The sequence below is a fragment of the Sparus aurata genome, chromosome 18, assembly GCF_900880675.1.
Source record: "Sparus aurata chromosome 18, fSpaAur1.1, whole genome shotgun sequence".
Classification (NCBI taxonomy): domain Eukaryota; kingdom Metazoa; phylum Chordata; class Actinopteri; order Spariformes; family Sparidae; genus Sparus; species Sparus aurata.
This window is the reverse complement of record NC_044204.1, coordinates 28,836,940-28,858,684: the sequence shown is the minus strand read 5'-3', so window position 1 is coordinate 28,858,684 and position 21,745 is coordinate 28,836,940. Positions and strand designations below refer to the sequence as shown.

Here is a 21,745-nt window from a genome sequence, read left to right as displayed (position 1 = left end):
GTTACATGCCTTCCCCATTACAACACGGCCAGTGGCACATGGCAGCACAGTGGCCGCAGGCGTTGGCTTTTCAGCTGAGCCCAGAACTAGTGCAATGGGTGGGTGAGTGGAGGCGTTGAGGATAAAGGGGGCTTGGAAGGGGTAAAAGAGAGGGAGATGCTTGCTGTAAGCACATGGATTCAGTGCGCTCGTCTGATAACGTCCGCATTATAAATACAGTGACAGTACAGGTTGACTCTGGTGTGGATAATATGGTGTGTGTGTGTGTGTGTGTGTGTGTGTGTGTGTGTGTGTGTGTGTGTGTGTGTGTGACTCCCTCTATCACATGAAGGAGGAAGGCGAAGGAGCCGAGGAGGCGCAGGGAACGGGAGGGAGGCAGTGAAAGGGAGAGAAGAAGAAGGAAGGGGGTGTGTGTGGAGAGAAAGATGTAGTGGGGGAGGCTGAAGAGAGAGAGAGAGAGAGAGAGAGAGAGAGAGAGAGAGAGAGAGAGAGAGAGAGCAGGGCGGCTGAGAGGCGAGGGCCGGTGCAGTGCAGAGCTGGAACGGACACCCAGAGCTCAGCCTTCCATCGGGTTGCCATGGAAACCACATTCCTCCCCCGCCTGCATCCCTACAGACTGCTCCGACTCTCTTTTACTCTCTATCTCTCTCCTCGCTTCTCTGTTTTTTCATCCTGTCTTTTTCATTCCTCTTTTAATTCGTGTCTTTGTTGTTTTTTTTCTCTCTCTCTCTCTTTCTCTCTCTCTCTGCCTCTCTCTTTCTGCTCTGTTTTTACACCGTGCACACACACGCATCAAGCACATCCGTGATGATGCACACTCAGCAAGCACACTGATTTCAGATGCATTGCTGTCCCCCTCTCTCTTTCTCTCTCTCTCTCTTTCGCTCTCTCTGTGGCAAGGTGAACGGGTAATTGCACAGAGTTTATTTTGCATTCCAATGCACTCATGGACACATAAGCACTTTGTTGTTTTCTCGGCATCTCTCTATTTTCTTCTCTCTATTTTTACTCCCCCTTCTGTTCAGCACCATGCTTCAGTAATGCCCCCTCAAGTCATCGCATTTCTGCCCACACACAGGGCACCTAAGCTCTGTTTCATTTTGGTTATGGCGTCTGTCGTGGACCAACAGCACCTTTATCGTATTTTATCAACTGCTTACAACCTTCCTCTCATCTTTTAACCTCCAAAATCGGATCTCCCCTTCTTTCCTTCAGCTTCTTTCTTTCTATGCATGTACTAAGTCTATGGCGGAGACTGTTCCTTAGCCATTCATCCCTGATGCAATCTCTTGCCATCTTGCATTCCTCTTTTCCCGTCTCCCTCATTTCCCTCCATGTGTATGCTCCTCTCTCTCATTATTCCATCAGATGGAGGTGCTGTGTTTGGTGTGTGTGGTGGAGCAGCTGTTCTCTGCCACTGAGGCCTATTAATAGGAGTCTTAGCTCTGTAGCCTTTGTTTTCTGCATCTGCATCACTGGGAGAGAGTCGTTGTGGCTTCTCGGCAGGTTACATAGGCTTTCAGAACAAAACTGATGAGTATCTCCCATTCTCTCAGTCTTGCGGTTTCTCTTTCTTCTCCGTGCACAACCCCCCTCTGTACATTTACAAAGCTAGGATTCATTCAGCAGTGAGAACTCATATGTAAAGATTCTCTTATGTTCTGGGATTTATTCCTTTTTCCTTATCTGCCATTTGTGTTAGAAACAAGTTGATTCTGCTAAGATGCAATGACGCCTGAGAGCGACTTATAAGACTTGCTTCCTCACCCCCTCTTGCAGTTAGTTAAGGCTACAGTAGAGCAGCTTAGTACGTGTTGATATGGAGCTGCCACTTTAAGACTGCCTCACTACCGACTGTCCTTTTATGGTGCTGCATCCGGTCAGGTGACGAAGGAGTAGTCACACAGCTTCTCGGAGAAATGTCTCAAAATGACTGAAAAGCTCAATACATGGTCTGTGCAGTGGTTGGGGGTTGTAACGCTGATTACTATAGCGTGTGTCTTTGTGTTAGTGTGTGTGTGTGTGTTTGTTACAGGGTGTCCAGGTGGGTTTATGTAATAAGGGCCGTGCAGCCTGATACCGAGTGGATGCTGAGTGTTGGGGGAAGCGGCAAGCTGGGATGTGGAGAAGCATCTCTGTTGAAAAGCGCAGGATAATTTCCACGTTTATGCCATAAATCACAGCTCCCTGTTTTTCATTTGTCAACAGAAGGTCAGAGGTTACTGCTTTCATTTCGCAAGATAAATCACCTAATGCTGGTGATCCACATCTTTCCAGTCTGAGCTGTTTAATTGGGCACAACATTTATCAAGGACTGCACGCACGCACACACACAAACACCACTCACTCATGCACGTATGTGGATGGATACGTGCTAGGTGAATGTCTCTTTTTTAAATTGCCATGACTCCTACAAGATTGCTATTCTTCTGGGTCTACTAAAACCAAGTTGTTCTTATTGTATTTTCTCCAGGATAGGAGTAGTTATTGAATTTGGTAAGAGTCAGAGTGTAATTACAAGCTAACCATTCAATCGTACCCCGCTGTGCAGTGTTGTTTCCGTGATTATGATAAAAAGGTTCTCTCTGTTCATTAAAGCTAGGGTTGGTAAGATATTCTAGAAACATTTTTTGAAGCATTAGACAGCAAAAAGGAAAAAATACAGTATATGTGGCTGTCGCAGACCTGTAGTAAGCTCATCCAATCGCCCAATTCGGCAAGTAGCCTGTCTACCTACGTAGCTGCCTGCGTGTTCTCTGCCCATACACTCATTGTGCATGACCCAAGTCTTCCACAAGGCAAGGCAAATGTATGTTATCGAGCTAGTCACACAAGAGTGACAAAGAAATGCAGCCAAATATCCAAATGCTAACATGCTAGTTTAAAAAAGAAAAACCCAAGTCATTCTCCTGTCAAACATGGTGGAAAGCCATACTTAAATTCTTTACAACATTGACAAGGCACATTAAGAATGAGCTGAGTGGCAATGCACGTGTAGCGGCACAAATGGCCTCCTTCTAAATAAAGGCTTTTAAACTTTTTTGCCAGAGTGAGAGAATGTCTTGGATTTTTATTTCTCTCGTTTACAAAAAAAAATCCAAGAGCACTCTAGAGTTTGTGTTTCTACTAACATGCTAGCTCGACAGCGGTGAGTACAATAGCCATGGTTGTTGCTTGCATTCATTGTGAGGCATGAGGTAGTAGGTTACGGTTGGCGATGACAATGGCCGTTCAAGGAGCTAACATAATAGCACAAACCCGACCCTTCCCCCCGGCCGAAGGATGAGCTGCTGGGGCCGCAAGAGACTCGTTCAGCTGCTTACACAGTTAGCACAAAACACACAACCGCAGCAGTGAATATTAACTGCTGCGCCAGGAAGCTGTTCTTGACTGCAGTACATTGTGAAGGATTTATTTATTTTTTTAAAGTGTAGAGTTTGTTGAATGTAGCAAAGTAGCCACTTACACACATCTTTGTCTAAGTCTGTCAGTGTAGTTGGGTACCTTCAAAATTAGCTTGCTCTTGCTGGTTTTCTCCAGTCCTACCAACTCCATCTTAAGGAATGTATTTATGGAACATTCTCGTGTTCACTTTTGAAGGTAAACTGAAGATTGCTAAATGTATTTGATTGTTTGAGATTTTTTCATCGATGGTATTTATGTGTAGCCACTAAAGAAATAGCAGTAATTGATTATTCCCTTTTTTTCTGCTTGGCACCGTGTCACAAGTGGGAAAAGTAATCTTACATAGGTGACAGATTCACGAGGTTATAAACTGCTGATTACATTTCACAATATCGCGTAATCTAATACAGGGACACTGTAAAACGGGAACCTGAGAAAATATGTGTGTAATTGAGCCTAGTAAAAAAATTTAGGCGACACAGTCTTAGTGGAAACTCAACATAATCTGCACAAAGGTTGTGTTTTTTGCAGGAGCATGGTGCTTATTACACCACAGTGTAGTAATGTTGGTTTTATGCTCCCTGTATAATATTGCAGTTGTATGGATTTCACATTATCAGCACTCTGGTGAAACGGTTACTGTTAAAGAAGCAGAATATAAGATATTGTATTGTATCAATAAAAGAACGATCAAATATTTTTAAATACATGTACAGCAACACTACATTAACCTTCAAGACCTCTTCTGTCCTCTGTAATAGCTGTAATTTGATTAGAGCATGTTAACTTCCTGTATTCCTCTTCCTGCTTTTCCTCCTGATACGTAGAACCAACAATTGATTGGCTCTAAAAAGATCGACCAATTATTTATATATTTTATATTATGTAATATTTAAAGGGAGAGGTTTCTCTATTCTAGAGGTTCATCCGCACACACTCATTTCATTCCACCGATGTGTGTGTGTGTGTGCACGCCCACCCATACAGATGACTTATCTGTGTTCATTCAGTGCAGATGATCTCTCCGTGTCCATCTCTCCTGCCTTTATTATGTGTACCCTGCCTGACGTTGTGTGCTGTACAGTGTGTGTGTTTATTTTTGTACTGCAAACCCTGTCACAGCGTTGAGTGGTAAATGCGTCGTGGACAGTTTATAAGAGAGACAGAGTGAGGCTCGGGAAGGATGGTTGCAACATGTGCTCGGTCATGTGTGCTGTGATCGATATGCTTACATCGTCCTTTCAAGCCGCTGCCTCGAAGCCCCGCCTCGTCGCTCTGATTGGTTTCAGCAGGGTCTGTGGCTGCATCCGACAATGTAACATGAGGCATTCAGTGGTTCATGGTCTCTGTTTAAAAAAATGCCCAAGTCTCTCTTCTTCTTTGCTCCTTTTGCTCAGCACATCTCTGTAGGTTACAGCGAAGGAACAACATTATAATGAAGATAGTTACTGTTGCATGTAATTTAGTGTGGCTGAGCCTGCTGTGTGTGCCTCCTGGTAGGGCTGCAACACAATGCAGTCTGCCCTCGCCCTAAAATCCCGCTCAATATAACATGAAGCTTGCACATAGACACATTAACATGCGTGTAATTCAAAGCCACTTAGTCTGAACCCTAAAAAGACACGACCGTTCATGTATGAGTACTGTAACATGCAGACTATGTACAAATATACCCTCTCCCCCATGCAGACACACCCAGCTCCGTTCCCCGTCACATTTCATTAATAATGCATATATGCAGGGCTTTAATGGCGACACTGTAACATTCCCTCTTAGTTCTCTAAAAAAAAATATACCTTCACCCTCGGTGTCAGGACGCTTTATATTTTGCTGTGATCAACCTACAAATTCAAAAGCGTGCTAAATGGTTCACAGTCAGTCCTCTCGCATTACTGAAAATATAACTGCCACAGATACATGAAAGCCATATAGTCTCTCCTTCTCTCTTTTTTCCCCCTCACACATTCTCACTCTCAATCTCTTCCTCCACCCACTCGAAAAGCCCAAGCGTGTAATCTTGTTGGTTTCGTACACATGTGTTGATGTCATCATTGTGAACATAGAATATTTCCCCCATGGTTCTTGAACGAGGCTTCAGGAGTGCAGTTTTCATCTTACTGTGTGTGTTTTGACCCAATCCCACACACGAGCGGGACTTAATGATAAAATAATTCAGCAGCAGTGCTGCTCTGCTGGTAGTAATACTAAAAAAAAAAATTAAAAAAAGGACGAGAGATAGAGACTGATGTAAAGTAATGCGCGGTGATTCAAAGACATCCTCTGTGGACTGGCAGGTCTAGTGATACCCAGGAGAAAAAGGATTTTCTTCTGCTGCACCTGCCTCCATTGTGAGATTATTTACAGATGCTTGCTGTGACACAGAGCCTGAGGTTGCCAATCACTCGCACAAGAAAGCTGTTAAGTCTGCAGCTGAACTAGAGATGACCGTGGAGGTGACCAGTGACCAGTAGGAGGGACAGAGTTGCCGCTGTAAGTTGGATTTTGGCTGCATTGGTCTGATGAAAAACACGGATTAGACTCTAATAAGTGGATGAGGATCGAGGGTTCGGCGTCGCCAGGTTGCAGGCTCTGACTTCCTGACCTTTCTTTATTGAGAAAAAAGACGGATGCAACGTTTTCATTGCGCTTTGATTTGTGAAGCAGAACCTTTTCACCCAAGTGCGGGCAGCAGTGAGGTCTTTTTTTTATGGCGCGGCCCCTTTAAGAGCAGCTAGTGAAGCGCTCAGTCCTGTTGGTGCTGCTGCTGCTGATGGCAGCGCTGCCAGTTGATTGGCTGTGGCTGTCAGGGCTGAGGTGCTGGAGGGATGCTGCTACGTATCACCCCCCTCCTCTCTCCCTGCCTCTCTCTCTCTCTCCCTCTCTCTCTCCCTATCTCTCTCGCTCTCCATCTCCCTCTTGCTTGCTCGCATCCCTCTGAATAATCCACATCTAGGGCAAGCTGACTGAGAGGCGATCCAGCGCTCAGCTCCTCTCTGCAGGCTGAGAAAAGAGACAGAGAGAGAAAGACAACGATTATCAACGCAGGAGGAAAACCGTGAGCTTTTGACAGAGCGGGAAGATACCAAGAATTGACAGAGGAAGATTTTCATCTGCGGATATCATTTATTTATACATATTGTTTATATATCTATATATATATTTGTACACACGCATATAGATATTTATATATATATACATTTATCCCTGTACATATCTGTATTTGTGCTTGTCTGTTTATATTAATATTTTTATATGTATTTGTGTGTGTAAATATATATGATATATAAACAAAAGAATATATATATATCTATGAATTTATATGCGCATCACTGTGAACCGAGAGAAGCAAGAGGAAATTTCTATCATCGGGGCTGGTCTCTGATTGTGTGGTCGTATACAATATTTTGAATATTTCCTTTGATCTTCTACGTCAAGAGGACAAAGACTACGTGCCCATTTTGTATTTTTTGTTTTCCTGTTGCTGCTTCCCGTCCCTCTCGATCGTTTTGCTTTTTCTACATCCGAGAGGAATAAAGCGACAGAGTGACAGGATTTGACGAAAAAGGGAAAATCTGTAGAAAATTCCTGTGATTAGTGTTATTTCCGTCGGCATTAGCGCTCTGTGAGCCGATCACAGCGTGCTGTGTGAGATCTGAGGAGGCAGCAGAGACAGAGTGCCACGCCGCTCGGCTCAGCGTCAGCCCCAGCCAGCACAGCCAGCATGCACAAACATCACCACTGTTGCAAGTGCCCAGAATGTTATGAGGTGACCCGTATGGCTGCCCTGCGTAGGATGGATGCCCCGTCATATGGAGGAGACTGGCAGGCCGAGCCCTATGGATACCCGCCTGGGTACGGGGGAGGCCAGACCTTACCCCCTCCAGCCTCAGGGGGAGGTGGAGGCATGGGAGGAGGAGGGGGCACTTTGGGGAGAAGTAAGGGCAAGATTATGTCTGGTGGAGGCCCTGGAGGCCCCAACCCAAAGGGCCAATCCAAGGGTGGCCCCAAAGTAAACGGCAACAACTCCAGTGGACAAGCAGGATGGTGGCCCGAGTGCACCTGTACCAACCGGGAGTGGTATGATCAGGTAACTCATCTTCTTCACTCTGTTAGATAGCTCAGGCCTGTGGGGCCTGGCAGGGGAGACCGGGATCAGATGAGCGTTTTGCTGTAGTAAAACAGAGACCATCATGTATCAGCTGTGGCTGAAGAGAATTCATATTTAGTATTCATCTCAAGTCCTCCGTTTCCCATTTGTCGACTGTGCTTCCTCTATTGGAAGGAGAACAGAACAGGACTGATCCGGTTTCACTGCACACACATGGAGATGATCTGCATGTTTGGATTTGATGCAGATGACTAATGCTTATAGATTTAACACACCTAGTGTATGTCGTCAAAGGCTCACGCTGATGCAGTTACCACAGGCCAGAAAATGGTGCATTTCCATTCACTGAAGCAGCCCTGAGAGGCAGTTTGCAAATATTTTAAGTTCTCTCTCATGCCGGTAACATCACACATTGAGTTTGTGAGAAATTACGTGTAAGAAATGGATTTCTCAGGGATCCACTAATTGTAGGATTGTGTCTCATTAGCTCAGAGTAAAGGAAGAGATGATGAAATCGATCTCCGATACCAGCTCCGTTCTTATTTGGCGTCCGGTTTCTGGCAAGCCATTTTCTTTGCTTCAAAAGAATCACTAAATAACGAATGTGTTGTCATAAAAATAGAGGATCAGCAGTAATCTGTGTCCAAACACTGCCTGTCATACATGCTGCACAGTGTGAATGAAACCGCCTCTTTGCGTACGCTCCATTTTGATTCTATTATCTGCCTTTATTTACTTGCATTTATAAATCACAGTTGATAAAAGGTCAGAACCGCTTCCGAAGCACAGACTTTAATTAACCAAGGTGCTTGTATGTGAGCACGAGAGTGAGCTCGGGTGGGGGAAGGGTAGCTCGGCGAGCATGAGATTCAAGGAATGTTTCTCACTGTGCATGAGTATGTGTCTATGTAGTCTCTTATTTGCGGCAAGTGGGAGCCGCTGCATTTGTTTGTAGTTCCTCCGTTTGTGTGTGTTCGCGTTTTACGAGCAAGAAATGTGAGGCAGCATCAAGAGGGGAAGGTGAGAGGAAGCACGGGGGTAAAATGGAGGCTGAAATTTCAGAGGCAGAGTGGAAGAAATCCCCCTGAGCTGAGCCCACATATGAGCCGCAACCTGGATGATATTAGCAGATAACTACAGCCGTGGAGAGGTTTTCAGAGAATGACACTTTTCTCCTTCGGTTTGTGTTGCATAAAAATCTTTTTCTTATCAGCTGCGTCCAGACCAATCAGGCTTATTTCACACATTTGAAAGCGCACAGCAGATTATGTAAGCATTTATTGCTTACATGGAGATTTCACTCTCCATCAGTATTACCACCTAATTTTTCCACTGCTCCTCTCCGGCACGTTTATTATACAGTCAACTGACAATATAACAAAATGAGTATTTAAGTGATAAAATGTGTTCAGACATCGTGACTGATGTAGAGGTCTTATGTTGTCTTAACAGCCCTGTTAATTGGATAAAACACTCGAGAATCCTATCTCGTCTTGTCCTTTCGAAGGATTCTTGCTTCCTGGCTTTATCACGCGAATCACACAAACTCTTTAGAGAAATGATCCAACCTGGCGTTCATGGCTTTAGTCCAGGAGTATCTACATTGGAATAGAAAGAGCTGGAGTTACAAACGAGCGTTGGCTGGTGAGGGGGGGAGAAGAGGCAGCAGTCAGTGGGGTGAAAATGCAAAGGTTGAAAAAGAGAGAAATAAGCCAATAAAGGCAGGCAGTGGGCCTGGAGAGGGGGAGGGGGTTATGTAAGAGGAGGCAGTTGGTGGTGCTGTCAGAGAGAGAACGCAAGCGAGGCCCTGACACTGTGGACAAGCATCTGTCCCTCCGTCTCTTAAAACAGGCGTGTAAATGGCCAGTGTGAGCTCCCCCCTCGCCTGTAAACGGGCTCTACAGCACTGCATGGATAGAGATGGAGATGGGGATGGAGACGCACACCCACCACCACCACCACCACCTTCAACGCCACCCCCACCCACCCAGCTCTCCTCAGTCACCGTTGCTCATCCTTGGGTGAGAAATGTGAATGCTACCCCTCCCCCACTACCTATACAGAGCCGGAGAGCAGGGCAGTAATCACACACACGCCCAACCACACACACACACACACGCGCGCGCGTCTATTATCTTATAGCTTTCATAACGACTCGTGTTTTTGGATGCGATGAGGAGCAATAACCTTGCACAGTCATTCAGAATGATCTGAGTTGGCTCTTTATAGCTGGATCATTGACATTTTTAAATGGCTTCTGTAGCCGTGAACGTTTCATGTATGTGCGAGGAGATCATTAGACGCCACGAGACATAATGATGCCATATTACATTTTTTTTTTTGTTTCCTCTGTCATCTATTTAGTAAACGATCGTGCTGCTTTTGTCAAGGGCTTGCTCGGATAATTGTGGATGACTCCAGTTGGGATTATGAGAACATTCTTTAAAACAAGAGCTTTTTGAATTTAAATCTGAGGAAAGTAGAGACCTCAGTCTGCAGGGAGCTCCAGTCAGAAAGCTCCCTCTTTTCCCCCTCGCGGGCTCCAATCTGTCTTTGTGTGTTCTCCAGCTCTGTGGCTATGATTGGCTTTAAATATTAATTGGATTTTACTTTATTTATTAGCATCAAGATTTGGTCCAAAATGCTTCGCCAGACCCATTGTTTATAACAGGCCTCTGTAGTGGCGGTGGTGTTTTAAATGAACGCACAGGCACGGTGGGCGTTCCATGTCGAACACTCCCAAAGGTGATTACGGTTGAAAGCCTTCAGGCCTCGATCAGAAGTGTTTGTGCCTGCATGCGTGTGTGTGTGTGTGTGTCTCTTACAGTCAAATTGATCTATCGGTATCATTGGTTTGTACATCTGTCTGACGAGAATTTCATTCATTCGCCACTCCTGTAACAGCGACCCCGAGAGCATTAACGGATGGGATTTACGTGTGCTCCATGTCCAAATGTCTTGAGCTGGATCCCCGACTGTGATCTTGAAAGGCGCCATCTAAAACCCGGAATATTCTCATCAGATCAAGAGAGATTTATCTATGAGCTTGTCTTGGAATAAGACGGCAAGAGATATGTGACCTGAATGAAAGTGCGCTTCAGCATATCCATACATTATCTTTTCATCTAGGGTGAATGATAAGGGCCGAGACGGATGGCAGTTCCTGTCAAACACTCAGCTCGATGTGACAGATAATTACTCCACGATTGTTTTTTTACAGTCAGATCCCTAATTTCGGGTAGCTTTTATGACGATGAGTGCAGCCGGAACAGGGAGGCGAACGTTAGATAGAATAAAATACCCATAAACACCACTGTTACAGGTGAGAGCTGCCATTGTAGGAAAATTAAAAATGGGGAAAAGGCTATAAGATGAAGAGTAGTGGATGTTTAGGATGACGTAGCTTAGATATGAGAGGATATGATCCAGTGAGATTTTTCTGAAAGAATACAAAGCGTTCCTGCGTCTTCCCTGACTCTACTCATGAAAGGAGGACTCCTCATAGGGCCAGGCAACCTTGACCTCGAGGACATTGTGAAGGCAGGGCTTTGTAGTGAGCTTGTTATTAATAGACTCACAGCGTTTTGTTTGTAACCTGTATGATTTTGGCTGTAGAGTCACAGGTGATGGTGTGATGTTGGCTGCCATTTGATCGTATTTCTGTCCTGCCAGAAGTGTCGGGATGATGACTCTAGTTCTTGGCAGATTGGGACGACATCCCAGGTATGGGACAGTCGGAAGGCCTCATCCCCCCCTTAGTGTTTAGCTTCTTTCATGGAGCTGTTGTATCTGTTGCTGTTAGAAGTTCCCATTCCGGCCCTTTGGTTTCCAAGACTTCAAGTTTTCTGTATTGTTGTGCTGTGTTTTTGCATATGTGTATAATTCTTTCAACTCTTTTTGTATTTGATTATTAGTTTGATCATATATTTATTGGTTTGATTGGTTGTGGTATGGGATTTAATCTTAGCATTAAGTGAAAATTGTGCAAAATTAAATGAAAGTAATAGGAAGGTCCCTTTCTGACAAAACGTTCGCCCAAGACTTTATTGACAACACTCAAATTCAAACAACAGTAATATCCCTTAATCCTGCCCCAGTGGTACCTTACCCGCAACTTCCTACAGATCCTGTCACTTAACCAGAACCGGCATTTGCCGCGGTCGTTCGTGAAGATCTAGGTTAGCGACTTTATTGAGTTGATACCATTGACACTATTACTATTATTGCTTAGCCCCGTGAGCTTCTGAAGCTGGCACATCAGTTATTACAATTGTTTATTATTTACTCTAATTCCACTGAACACCAGAAGTGTCACCCAAAACCGTTTCTCTCCCCAGGAAACTCGTGGATACACATATTTTAAAGCCAGAAAGAGTAAATTCGGATATGACAATTAAAAACATTTGTCTTTTACGATTTTGGAAAGGGGTTGTGTAAGAAGCCACTTTATATTCAATTGAAGAGAAATAAGTCATAAGAGGAGGAAGAAAAGAGATAAATAAGCAACATCAGTGGATAATTCTGTGTTTCAGGTATTGTTTGGGTCTTTGCTGCTTTACTATTTTTAATCTTGACAAGAGAATGATAATAATAGAGGATAAAAGAAGGTAACATTCGGTTTTCTATTGGTCATTTTCTTTTTTTGCCTATGAAATCGGCCAAGAATTGAAGGCAGTTAGATTCAAAGGCAAATTTATTTAGTATTATTATTTTTAAAAAAGATTGAAACATCACTGCCATTAAGCATGAATATTTGACTGGGTTGATTGCATTTCAAAAACAAATATTTCTTAAATACAACTGAAAGAGGAGTCATGAATTACGTGTAGTGAATTTATTAAACTTTATCATATAGGCTTACCCCACATGTGATGTCATAATACCTCTGCCATCACTTTTAAGCCTCAGCATCATGCTGACATCAGATCACATTTCATCTGCTCCCTCATGCCGTCCCTCCCTCTCTCCCACACTCACCCCAACAAGCATTTTTTAAATTCAGTGGGAGGCCAAAACAAGCTGAAACAGTGTAATTTACTCTTTGAGAACTGTCTGCACTGGAGTTCACAGTCTATATTCAAACCAAACAATGCTAAATGTTTTGAAACATGTAACAGACAAGCGCTCCAGATTTCTTAGGATTTATTTGGTTTGGATTATTTGTATCTGCCTCAAACTTGCATAATGTTTGCTTTAACCGCCGGTGAGGTGTGAGGGTTTAGAGAGTTCCAGCACAAAGTAAACCGTGCGATGTGAAGTCAGTAAGTAGCAAAGGAACCAACAGGAGATGTAAAAAAGATCTAATGTTGGCGTCTTCGAACGAGAGTTGTCATAAAATATTGACTCAACCAACACCATAATTTGTGAATATTTTAATTAAAAATCTTAGCTTTAAAACATGTCTCCGTACTTCAATCTGCTCCGAAATATTATGATTGATTTCAGTCATTTCTTCTGAGTGTTCTTTCAAACTGTGCACAGCAATTTTGAAAATACCGTACCACAGTGAGCACTGATGGTAACAACGTGAACAGCTCTACAGGAGTTTTATGAACTCCAGTAAGATTTAGAGCAGCTACGGTTGTGCGAGTACATGTAGCTGGATTTTTTTTTAACCTTTACTCGTGTGTGACTTTGCAAAGAAAACATTCAGGCAATCAGATCCAGTTCAGCGTAGTTTCTCCTTAATGGGCTTAAACCTTTTTCAGAAGCATGTTGAAAAGCTGCCAGGCTTTGCATAGCAAACCCATAATATCACACTATACGGTTTAACTGAAAAGGGCTTTTTATATTTGGTACAGATTTATTTATAAAAAAAAATCAGGCCACAGTCGTTCTTGTCTGTTTTTTTGCAATACATTATGTCAAAATATAGCAAATCGAGGAAAAAAAATTAAAATTGAATTGTAGTTAGTCCCATTATGTTTAAATTAATATTGGAAATAAAAGGACATTTGTTGCAGAAACTCTCAATAACTAAAAGCTACAATTTCTACAGGTCTATTACTGCTTAAGTGACAAAAGTAGTAAGACTTTTGTGGCTCCAGAGGAAGCTGCATGTAATCTGAAAAACTGCTTCCAGTGATGTCACTCAGTGGCTCAGTTGCATTGTGGGTAATAAAGGCTTAATCGATGATCGTTAAACACAATTTGATGTGTAAAAATTGTGTGGAGTTACACTTTAATGCTTTGGTATTTACAAATTTGTACTGTTACGGTCAAAATGAAAATGATTTGTGAAAAAAATAATTTCATCTTTTTAAAGGTCTACAAAAATTAAATGACGATTAGAATGCCAATATTTCTTTTTACCGGTCTCATACAAATTCAGAGCACAGAATTCGATTTCAGTTGTCTGCTAGCAAAAACCTCCTACATCATATTTCATATTTTCTCTCCTGCGCTTGCCTGTCTGTCTCCCACACACACACACACAAGCACACACACTCATGCCCGACACAGACCTTTACCCAAAAACAAAGTGTTCCCTACCCATGAAAATTCGAGGGTAAAGAGAGGATGGTGAATCATGGGAAATGCGCTACGAAACAAGGGAGACATGGTGCACTGCAATATTTATGTGCACTTTGACAAAAGTTTGCTTTTTATACGCTGTAAGAGGGGGCAGGGACGGAGCGGCTGAGGAAAAGGCCAGTCAGAAGCTGACGTGAGCGAACAGGGGAGACTTTGACAGCCGAGCCACCATTAAGGGAGCTGAGGAGCTCAATCTGTGATGTGGAGCTGCTGTAGATGTGACCCAGGCCTGGAGCGGCTGTGATGAAGCCCACCTCCTACACTTCTCCTAAAAGCCTCCACTCAGTAGCTCCATTGTTCTTAACCTTTGCATCACGTTCGCAGACTGAACCTCATTGTTTCAACATGGAGGTTCTCAGTGAAATGCAGGACTCACAGGAACGTGTTGTGTCCTCTGCCAATGCAGATTGAACGGTTTACTCAGTACTGCATTTTGGCTGCAGTCTTGTGATGTACATGCAGGCTTTTGTACAGGTTACAGGTACACTCGCCTGAAGCTGCAGATCGTGTGCGTGGAGGTGTGTGTCCTGCTGGAAGCCGAGGCTGCCGTGCCCCTGTGATCCATATGGTCATTGTCAGAGGCCCTGCCAGGGCTCAGCCCTATATCAGCTCGCCTGTTTCCCTCGCTGGCTCTCGCTGGCAGCCAGGGGAGGAGAGGAGAGAAGAAAGGAGAAAGGGAGGGGATCGCTGTTTGTTTGTTTGCTTGCCTGCTTTTGTTTTATTTAGGGGTTTTTGCTGATCACAGTAGCGACTGGCCTAGAAATGTGACTGTGCTGTGCAGGGCAGAGTGGACTCCTGATTCAGCGATGGAAGCGTCAGATTTTCTGTGTGAGAGAGAGTAGCGAGGGACACACAGGGCCTTTGATGGAATGAGATGTTAAATGCTGCGCCACTGTAGCTGTCAATTAAAAGAATCAGACGATAGTGTTTGATAAGGCTGTACGTACGGATAAAACGATTTTTTTTTTTTTCCCTGCTCTGCTGGACTCGTTGTAGCAAGAATGTGCTAGCATTCTCAGCAAGGTGCACCAGCTCCATCACCCACATGCTGCCATGTAATACGTGTATATCCAATCAATATCAGAGAAGTGCTCGTCCCTAAGCCTTCTGACTCCTCTTCATTTTTGTGGGGGTGCGTGGGTGCTTTCAACAGCGCTTGTGCTTTTATTGCTTTTATTCCACCATCATATCAGCTGTTATTTTGGTAACACTTTACAATAAGGTACACAGTAGTAGTTACAGGATTAAAGAAATAGGAGCTCGCCACTGAATAACGAATACAAAAGGTTTCAAATAATTTATAATGAATGATTATATGGTAGGTAATCATAGGTTACTTGAGAGCAGACTGCCATCTTATGCAAAGAGGCAAATATTTGTGATTCTGCATGCGGACAACATACTGTACTGTGATGTAAATACTTAAACAGTGTGTAGAGCAGCAGGTCTTATTTAACGCAATCTAAGTCTTCCATGTTTCATTCCTAGGTCTATTAGTATGTATTAGGAATCATCAGAACCCTTCCTGTTTACATGTTGTCTGGATAAATTCAACATTATGTACATTCCCACAGCCGCGCCTCCTCTCAAACAGAGACGCCGTTTTCATTCACACTCATTTTTTTTCCAGTCGCTTCCATTCCACTGTTTATAAATTGCTTTTCAAGATCGCTGTCGATGAATCCAAACACTTCCTGCTCGGATGCTTCACATTAAGAGCCTTCCTGTGGCTGAAAGGGCGTAATCTATTTCATTCTAGGTGGGCTTTTAATTTGAAACATCTGCAGGAAGCGTTTTTTGTTTCATTTATTGCGACTCAACGCGGCTTGGTGAAATATGACGTAGCAGAAATGATTGGAATAAATGAATAAATGAAACGTCAGAGCAGTAGAGTGGTAAACTGATGCTGTGCAGATGGAATCTTGAAATATAGATTATGCAGATTTTAAAGAGTAATTCACCCCTCCCCAATGTTTCTTTAATCGCAGTCATTACTTCCTGCGATATCGGATTTTACTTGACAATTAAAGAGACAGTTGAGGCACATTGAGGTGAATTCATTCTTACCTATACATCATATTGATAGACAATACAGCCACACAAGATTCTAGCTCGTTATCTGGTGGACTGATATGCACAGAAGACGTTATATGTCACAGTTCCTTTTAGCTGCTTCAGTTTGACACAAAAGGCCCAAAGCCAGATGAATTGGTTATCACATGACTTTTTTTTTTATATTACCCACAAGTTTCAGTACTAACACCGCTGACATTGCCTTGAGGAATCAAAAATATTTCTCTACAAAATGTTAAAAGGTTGGATGATTCAAGCGGCCACACAAGAAGGGTGTCTAAACTTAAACTAGCAAAAGTATTTTCAAAATCAGGAACGATCTTCTCAAAGTTTGAGCTCAAATCTGACGAGGCATTTGATGACTCGGATACATTTCTCTGTTCACACAAAGGTAACAGTTCCGCTCACAATTCTACATGAGTGTCACACAGGACAATGCTAAATCCACTCGTGTACATTACTACAAAGATAAACTAATTTTGTTGAAAGCGAACATATAGTATGGGATTAAGTTACTAGGAACTATTAGTTGGCTGTTGTTTGATTCCAAATAACAGATTTGTACCTAAATAACTACCTTATTCTAAAGTGCTAACATTATTAAGCTGTGCGTTACTCTGCTCCGCTCACTCTTAGCCTGCATGTATACGTGACAGAGAAGAAGCTCCACACATTTCTGGCGATCACAGTCTCATTTTTGAACTCACAGGTAGATCAAATCCTGCCGTACATCAAAATGTACGAGCAATCTTTTGAGCTCCAATTAGCGAACCGTGCTCACATTCTTTGGGGTAAATCATCACAGAGAAAAACTGAATATTTGTTGTTCTTTCATCCATTTTCTGGGAACATGTGCATTTGTGTGTGTGTGTGTGTGTGTGTGGTTGTGGAGGACATTTGGCGAAGCAGTGCATTTCTTACCATGTGTAGCTGCTCTGAGTGCCATCTCTGTCTAATGCATTATCCAAGCAGCCCTTCAGCCATTTGGTCTGGCCTCTCATTTTGTGTATGTGTGTGTGTATGCATGTTTGTGTGTGTGTGTGTGAGTTGTTTTTTTTCGGTGTTCTTCATTTCTATCATCCCCCTCCTGTCTTCCACTGCCCTTCTCCTCCTCCGCTCTTTCTTTTTTCATACATAGTAGGAATCAAAGGCTTTATTTTCAGGTGTGCAGCCGTATTCAGAGAGGACGCTGCAGCAGTAAACAACCCAACAGACCTGTGCTTCAGTATGATTAGTGTAGTTTAATATGTTATGCACATGCAGTGCTGCACAGGAGAGCCACGGTCTCGGTCTTATTGTTTAAAACTGACTGAAGAATAGTGTCGTAATACGGTGGTAGGATCTCTGGCAACTAATTGCATCTTTGAGTCAAAGACAATTTCATATATTTATGATGGGGAGATTTATTAAATGCCAAATTCTTACATAATTTTTATCCTAGCAACATCTCTTATGTCATTGATCTGCACTCCACATATAGCTCAATCCTCTATTCTAACCTAAATGTATTTTTTTTTTGCAATCTGGATAGTGTATTCAAAGTTTTGACCATCACCTGGTTAGGATTAACATTATATTCAAATGATCTGATATGGAGGTTGTTGGGATTTTGCTTAAAATATAGTGTCTTTACAGTTGCTCTTGAAGTGCATCAATATTAACACCATTTTTGAAACATCTGTGAGAATTCTGCGTTCAAAATAACAACAAGGCGTTTACTTAACATTCTCCCAAATATTTCTAACCGGTAACCCTCGGTTTCAGTTGGTCGCCAGACATTAATATGCTTATTGTGAGCAAAATAATAAACCTTGCCTCGCCCATGAACATTTGCATGCAACAGCACACATAAAGGGTGTGTGTGTCTGTGCATTTAAATTCAGGTCAACTCTCACTAAATTCAGCACTTGCCAGAAACTACAGTTCTCTGTTTTTTCCCCCTCTCTTCGCTGTAACGTTACGTCCATGAAGTACTTTTCCCCTGCAGCTCCAGTCGGCAGTCAACATTACACTACATAAATGTATGTAAAGGGAGGTCAGCTCTGCAGATCACTGCTGCAGTCAGGCTGATAGACAGGAGTGAAGATACATTCACTTTTTAATCCCTGAAGCTAGAAAATGTAGTCTCCAATCTCTCCTCTTTTTTCGGTAACAACTCCTGATGAGAACAGAATTCGACCCTCTTGGCCCATATCTCAGCATTACCCATAAGAATAATGGTCAAGATACACTAAGCTAAAGTTAAGATCCAGGTTATAAAAATGTCCTTTTGTTATGCATTTGTCATTTTTCGTTTGGTCCTTGGTCAGAATTAATTATTCTAATAATCCTGATGAATTTGGACTCAGGACTCTGATTTGTGTGTACATAAACTAAATAGACTGCATTCATTGTGATATGTTTTAAGATAGGCTTAAGACGACCCCCAAATTTAGCTGTAGATCACCGTGATTTAAGTACTTAACCCCTTTTAAGATAATGTTTTTTGTTAGAGCAAAATCTTTACCCAAAATTTTTTGGGAAAAATGAAGCTATTTTGAGATGATATAATTTCTACAACACAATTGTCATCCTCCACTTGGATCTATAAGGGGCATTATATGTTTGCCGCTTCGTGGTATGTGAACAGTATAGATATTCAGTATAGTGTGACACCATATGTTCGTCTCATGTGGACTTCCTGTCACCCCGCCCCCACCGCTGAGCTGACAAGACAAGGGGACCGCTAACATTTTCCAGACATATGCCTGTTGTATGTGCACAAAAGCACAGATGATCCCTCCGTTTGTTATCAGTCATTGCTTTCTATTAGTGAAAATCGACTCCTTCTGCCCTCCGAGTTTGGAAAAAACAGAAGCACACGTCTCAATCTCAGAGACGGAGAGACAAAGAGAGACCATGCCCTCACCATGTTACGGATATAAGCAATACGAGCAATCCCAGCTTAATATCGTACATCTTATTACACTGTAGAGTACATCTTTGCCTTGAAATTGCTTTTATAGATTTATTACTTTTTGTTGCCCTCTGTGTGTCTGTGCATTTTTGTTCATATTTCTTCACAATGTCACACAACCTTTCTGAATACAAGCCAAATCCCAAATTCGTACTCATATCAGTGCCTTTACTCCTCTGATGTGGAGGTGATAATTCTAAATGCAGCATAAACTGTAGAGTGACGTCGCCTGCAGCTTTCTGGACGGTTAGTTGCCAACTCGCTTTGGAAACCAGTAATTCTCAAAATCACCAGCAGGACACATATGCTAACGGCTATGACTTGTTATTTGCTTTTTTAAACTGTAATTTCGTATTGGAGAAATAAACGTTTTCCTAATGAATACAATCAGTCAATACAAGTTTTCTATTGTCTTAGATCATTCTGCAGCCATTAGAAGAACCTCTACACTGTTTTTACACTTAGACATAATGCATTTTGTGATATGAAATGTATGATATGGACTTTTAGCGTTTGTCATCATGGTTTTTTATCAGCAATCATCGTTCAGGAGAACGATAAAGCCAATTCATCAAATTTCTGAATATCCAGTGAGTGAATGTCACATGTACAATCCAGTATTTCTATTTTAAGCCACTTCAACCTCCACCTCACCACATGGAGCTGATATTGTACTTTTTACTCCACAACATGTATTTAAAGGCTGAAGGGACTAGTTACTTTGCAGACAGTGAGGTGGCTGCATCAGCATTGAAGTAGCACATTTCTGAATTTATCGTTTTCTCAGCAACCACACCGTTTGACCTCATGCTGCCCCACCCATTTTTTTGTCTTCCTATTTCAAATGCAATACTTTGTTCTTTCAGCAGCTACACTGCAGTTAATGGACAGAGTTAGCTGTCCTTCTAATGTAAAATTTCACCACATAACTGTTTTTAAAGCCATAACTTCACTACCACACATGTTCGAGCAGGAAGCGTCTTATGGTTAATGTTACCTCGTGGCCCAGAAACCTTTATTATCCATTAGTTTCTGATGATTTTCAAAAGCATCCCGATTTACAAAACTGCCTTCTCTTCATCCAGTTGTTCACAGAAAGCTCTGCTATCCAACTTTAACACTAAGCACAGTAATGACAGCACTCTAAAACGGAAGTAAGATTACAAAATGACGTAATGCAGAATTGCCCAGGTTCAGGCAAAGAATAAAGTCAATGGGATTAAATAATCAGCCAATACCTAATATCTGAGGTCTATTTCTGTTGTGTCTGCAGCTGAGCCGTTCCTCCTCACCTGTTTATGTTCAGCACTCTGGACGGGTTTTCTGATTCTTATTTACAGTCACAACTGTGTAAAAGATAAACACTCATCTCTGCAGTGCTGAGGGTCACACTAAATGTAGTCTGGCCAGATAAGATACTGGATTATCATTGAATGGTGAAAGTTAGTGTATAGCATGCAGCGGTCCAGCCTTTGAGTTGGCTGCCACATTGTTATTTCTGTACATTAAGAATGATAACACCATTCACTGCTGATCTTTTTCACAAATTATTTTTGTGTTTTGGTGAATCGGCGTTGGCGTGATCTTCCAGGTTTTCAGTAAAAGACTTTGTGAATACTGACTTTATGTCTGACTGACCGTGAAAGCTAATGCTATGAAGAAATTCCACTCCAACATTAAGATTGTGATATTTATACAATACCTGAGAGCATCTCTGATTAATGTTTATGGTTGATATTAAACATTCTGAGATTTATGTATGAAGTAAACAACCTTTTGGATGTATAGATAGATATTATATCATAGCTCTTAGGGAGAATAGGAATTCTTGAAGTAGGCTTAGAACACAAATTAGGGGCAAATCGAATAAAGCAAAGGATCAACTAATCAATTAGTTGTCAACTTTTAAAGTAATGGCTGACGATTTTGATAATAAGAGAAATTGTCTCAGATTCCAGCTTCTTAAATGTGAATATTTTCTGTTTTCTTTACACAACATCATGTTATCTGTAATTCTGTTGGACTTTCTAAACCTAAGTCTATACTATATTCTTTTTTACATTTTTAACAGGTTTTATTTGGGAATCCCCCAATAGGTAATTTGGTTCCCATTGATACTCATGAGGCATTTGATAAACCTACACTTCTTTATGCTCAGTCTATTGGTAGATGTTTCGTCTTCCCTCCTACTTCAGCGAAAAAGAATTGCCCAAAAAAACAACAACTTAACATCGATGCTGTAAGCTACCATGATTTTTAGACTTCAGAATATTTCCTGTAATCACAATGAGACAGCGGTGAGAAAGGTCAACTGTTGCCATTCAACAACGACAGATAGCGTTGCCTCCGAGCTGGAGTCCCACAAGCCGAGACATGTGCGGGAGGAACAAAGCAGACATTTCTGTTTTAATGTGCGTGAGACAGCAGCTGGAAATAAATCACAACAGTATTACGAAACGCCAGCATCGGCTCGAGAGAACTTGCTTTAAAGCTGCAAGATACCTTTTTCCTACATTTTGCTCTTCCAGGTGAAACAGGGCTGGTTGGGCAGGGTAGTATCAGTAATGTAACAGTTAAAACTCAGTGTCATACAGTTTCATTATGTAGGAAAGCATTGTCGCTGATACACACTTCAACCTTCACCAAGGAGGTTATGTTTTCGCACGTCT

The 21,745-nt window shown here is 42.2% G+C and overlaps 1 protein-coding gene across 8 annotated transcripts in view; it reads left to right on the top strand.

The window, feature by feature from the left end:
• dlg3 (discs, large homolog 3 (Drosophila)) overlaps positions 1-21,745 on the top strand; it is a 91,339-nt gene that overhangs the window by 19,033 nt on the left and 50,561 nt on the right. Inside the window, exon 1 of one of the 8 annotated variants that reach the window (XM_030396816.1) lies at positions 6,211-7,492. The exons of 6 other annotated variants lie outside the window; for them this stretch is intronic. In XM_030396816.1, the coding sequence (XP_030252676.1) occupies positions 7,127-7,492 (366 nt within the window). In that variant the 5' untranslated portion in view covers positions 6,211-7,126. Of the gene's footprint in view, positions 1-6,210; positions 7,493-21,745 lie in introns of those variants that run through there. One more of the 8 variants, XM_030396820.1, reaches the window with a different exon arrangement.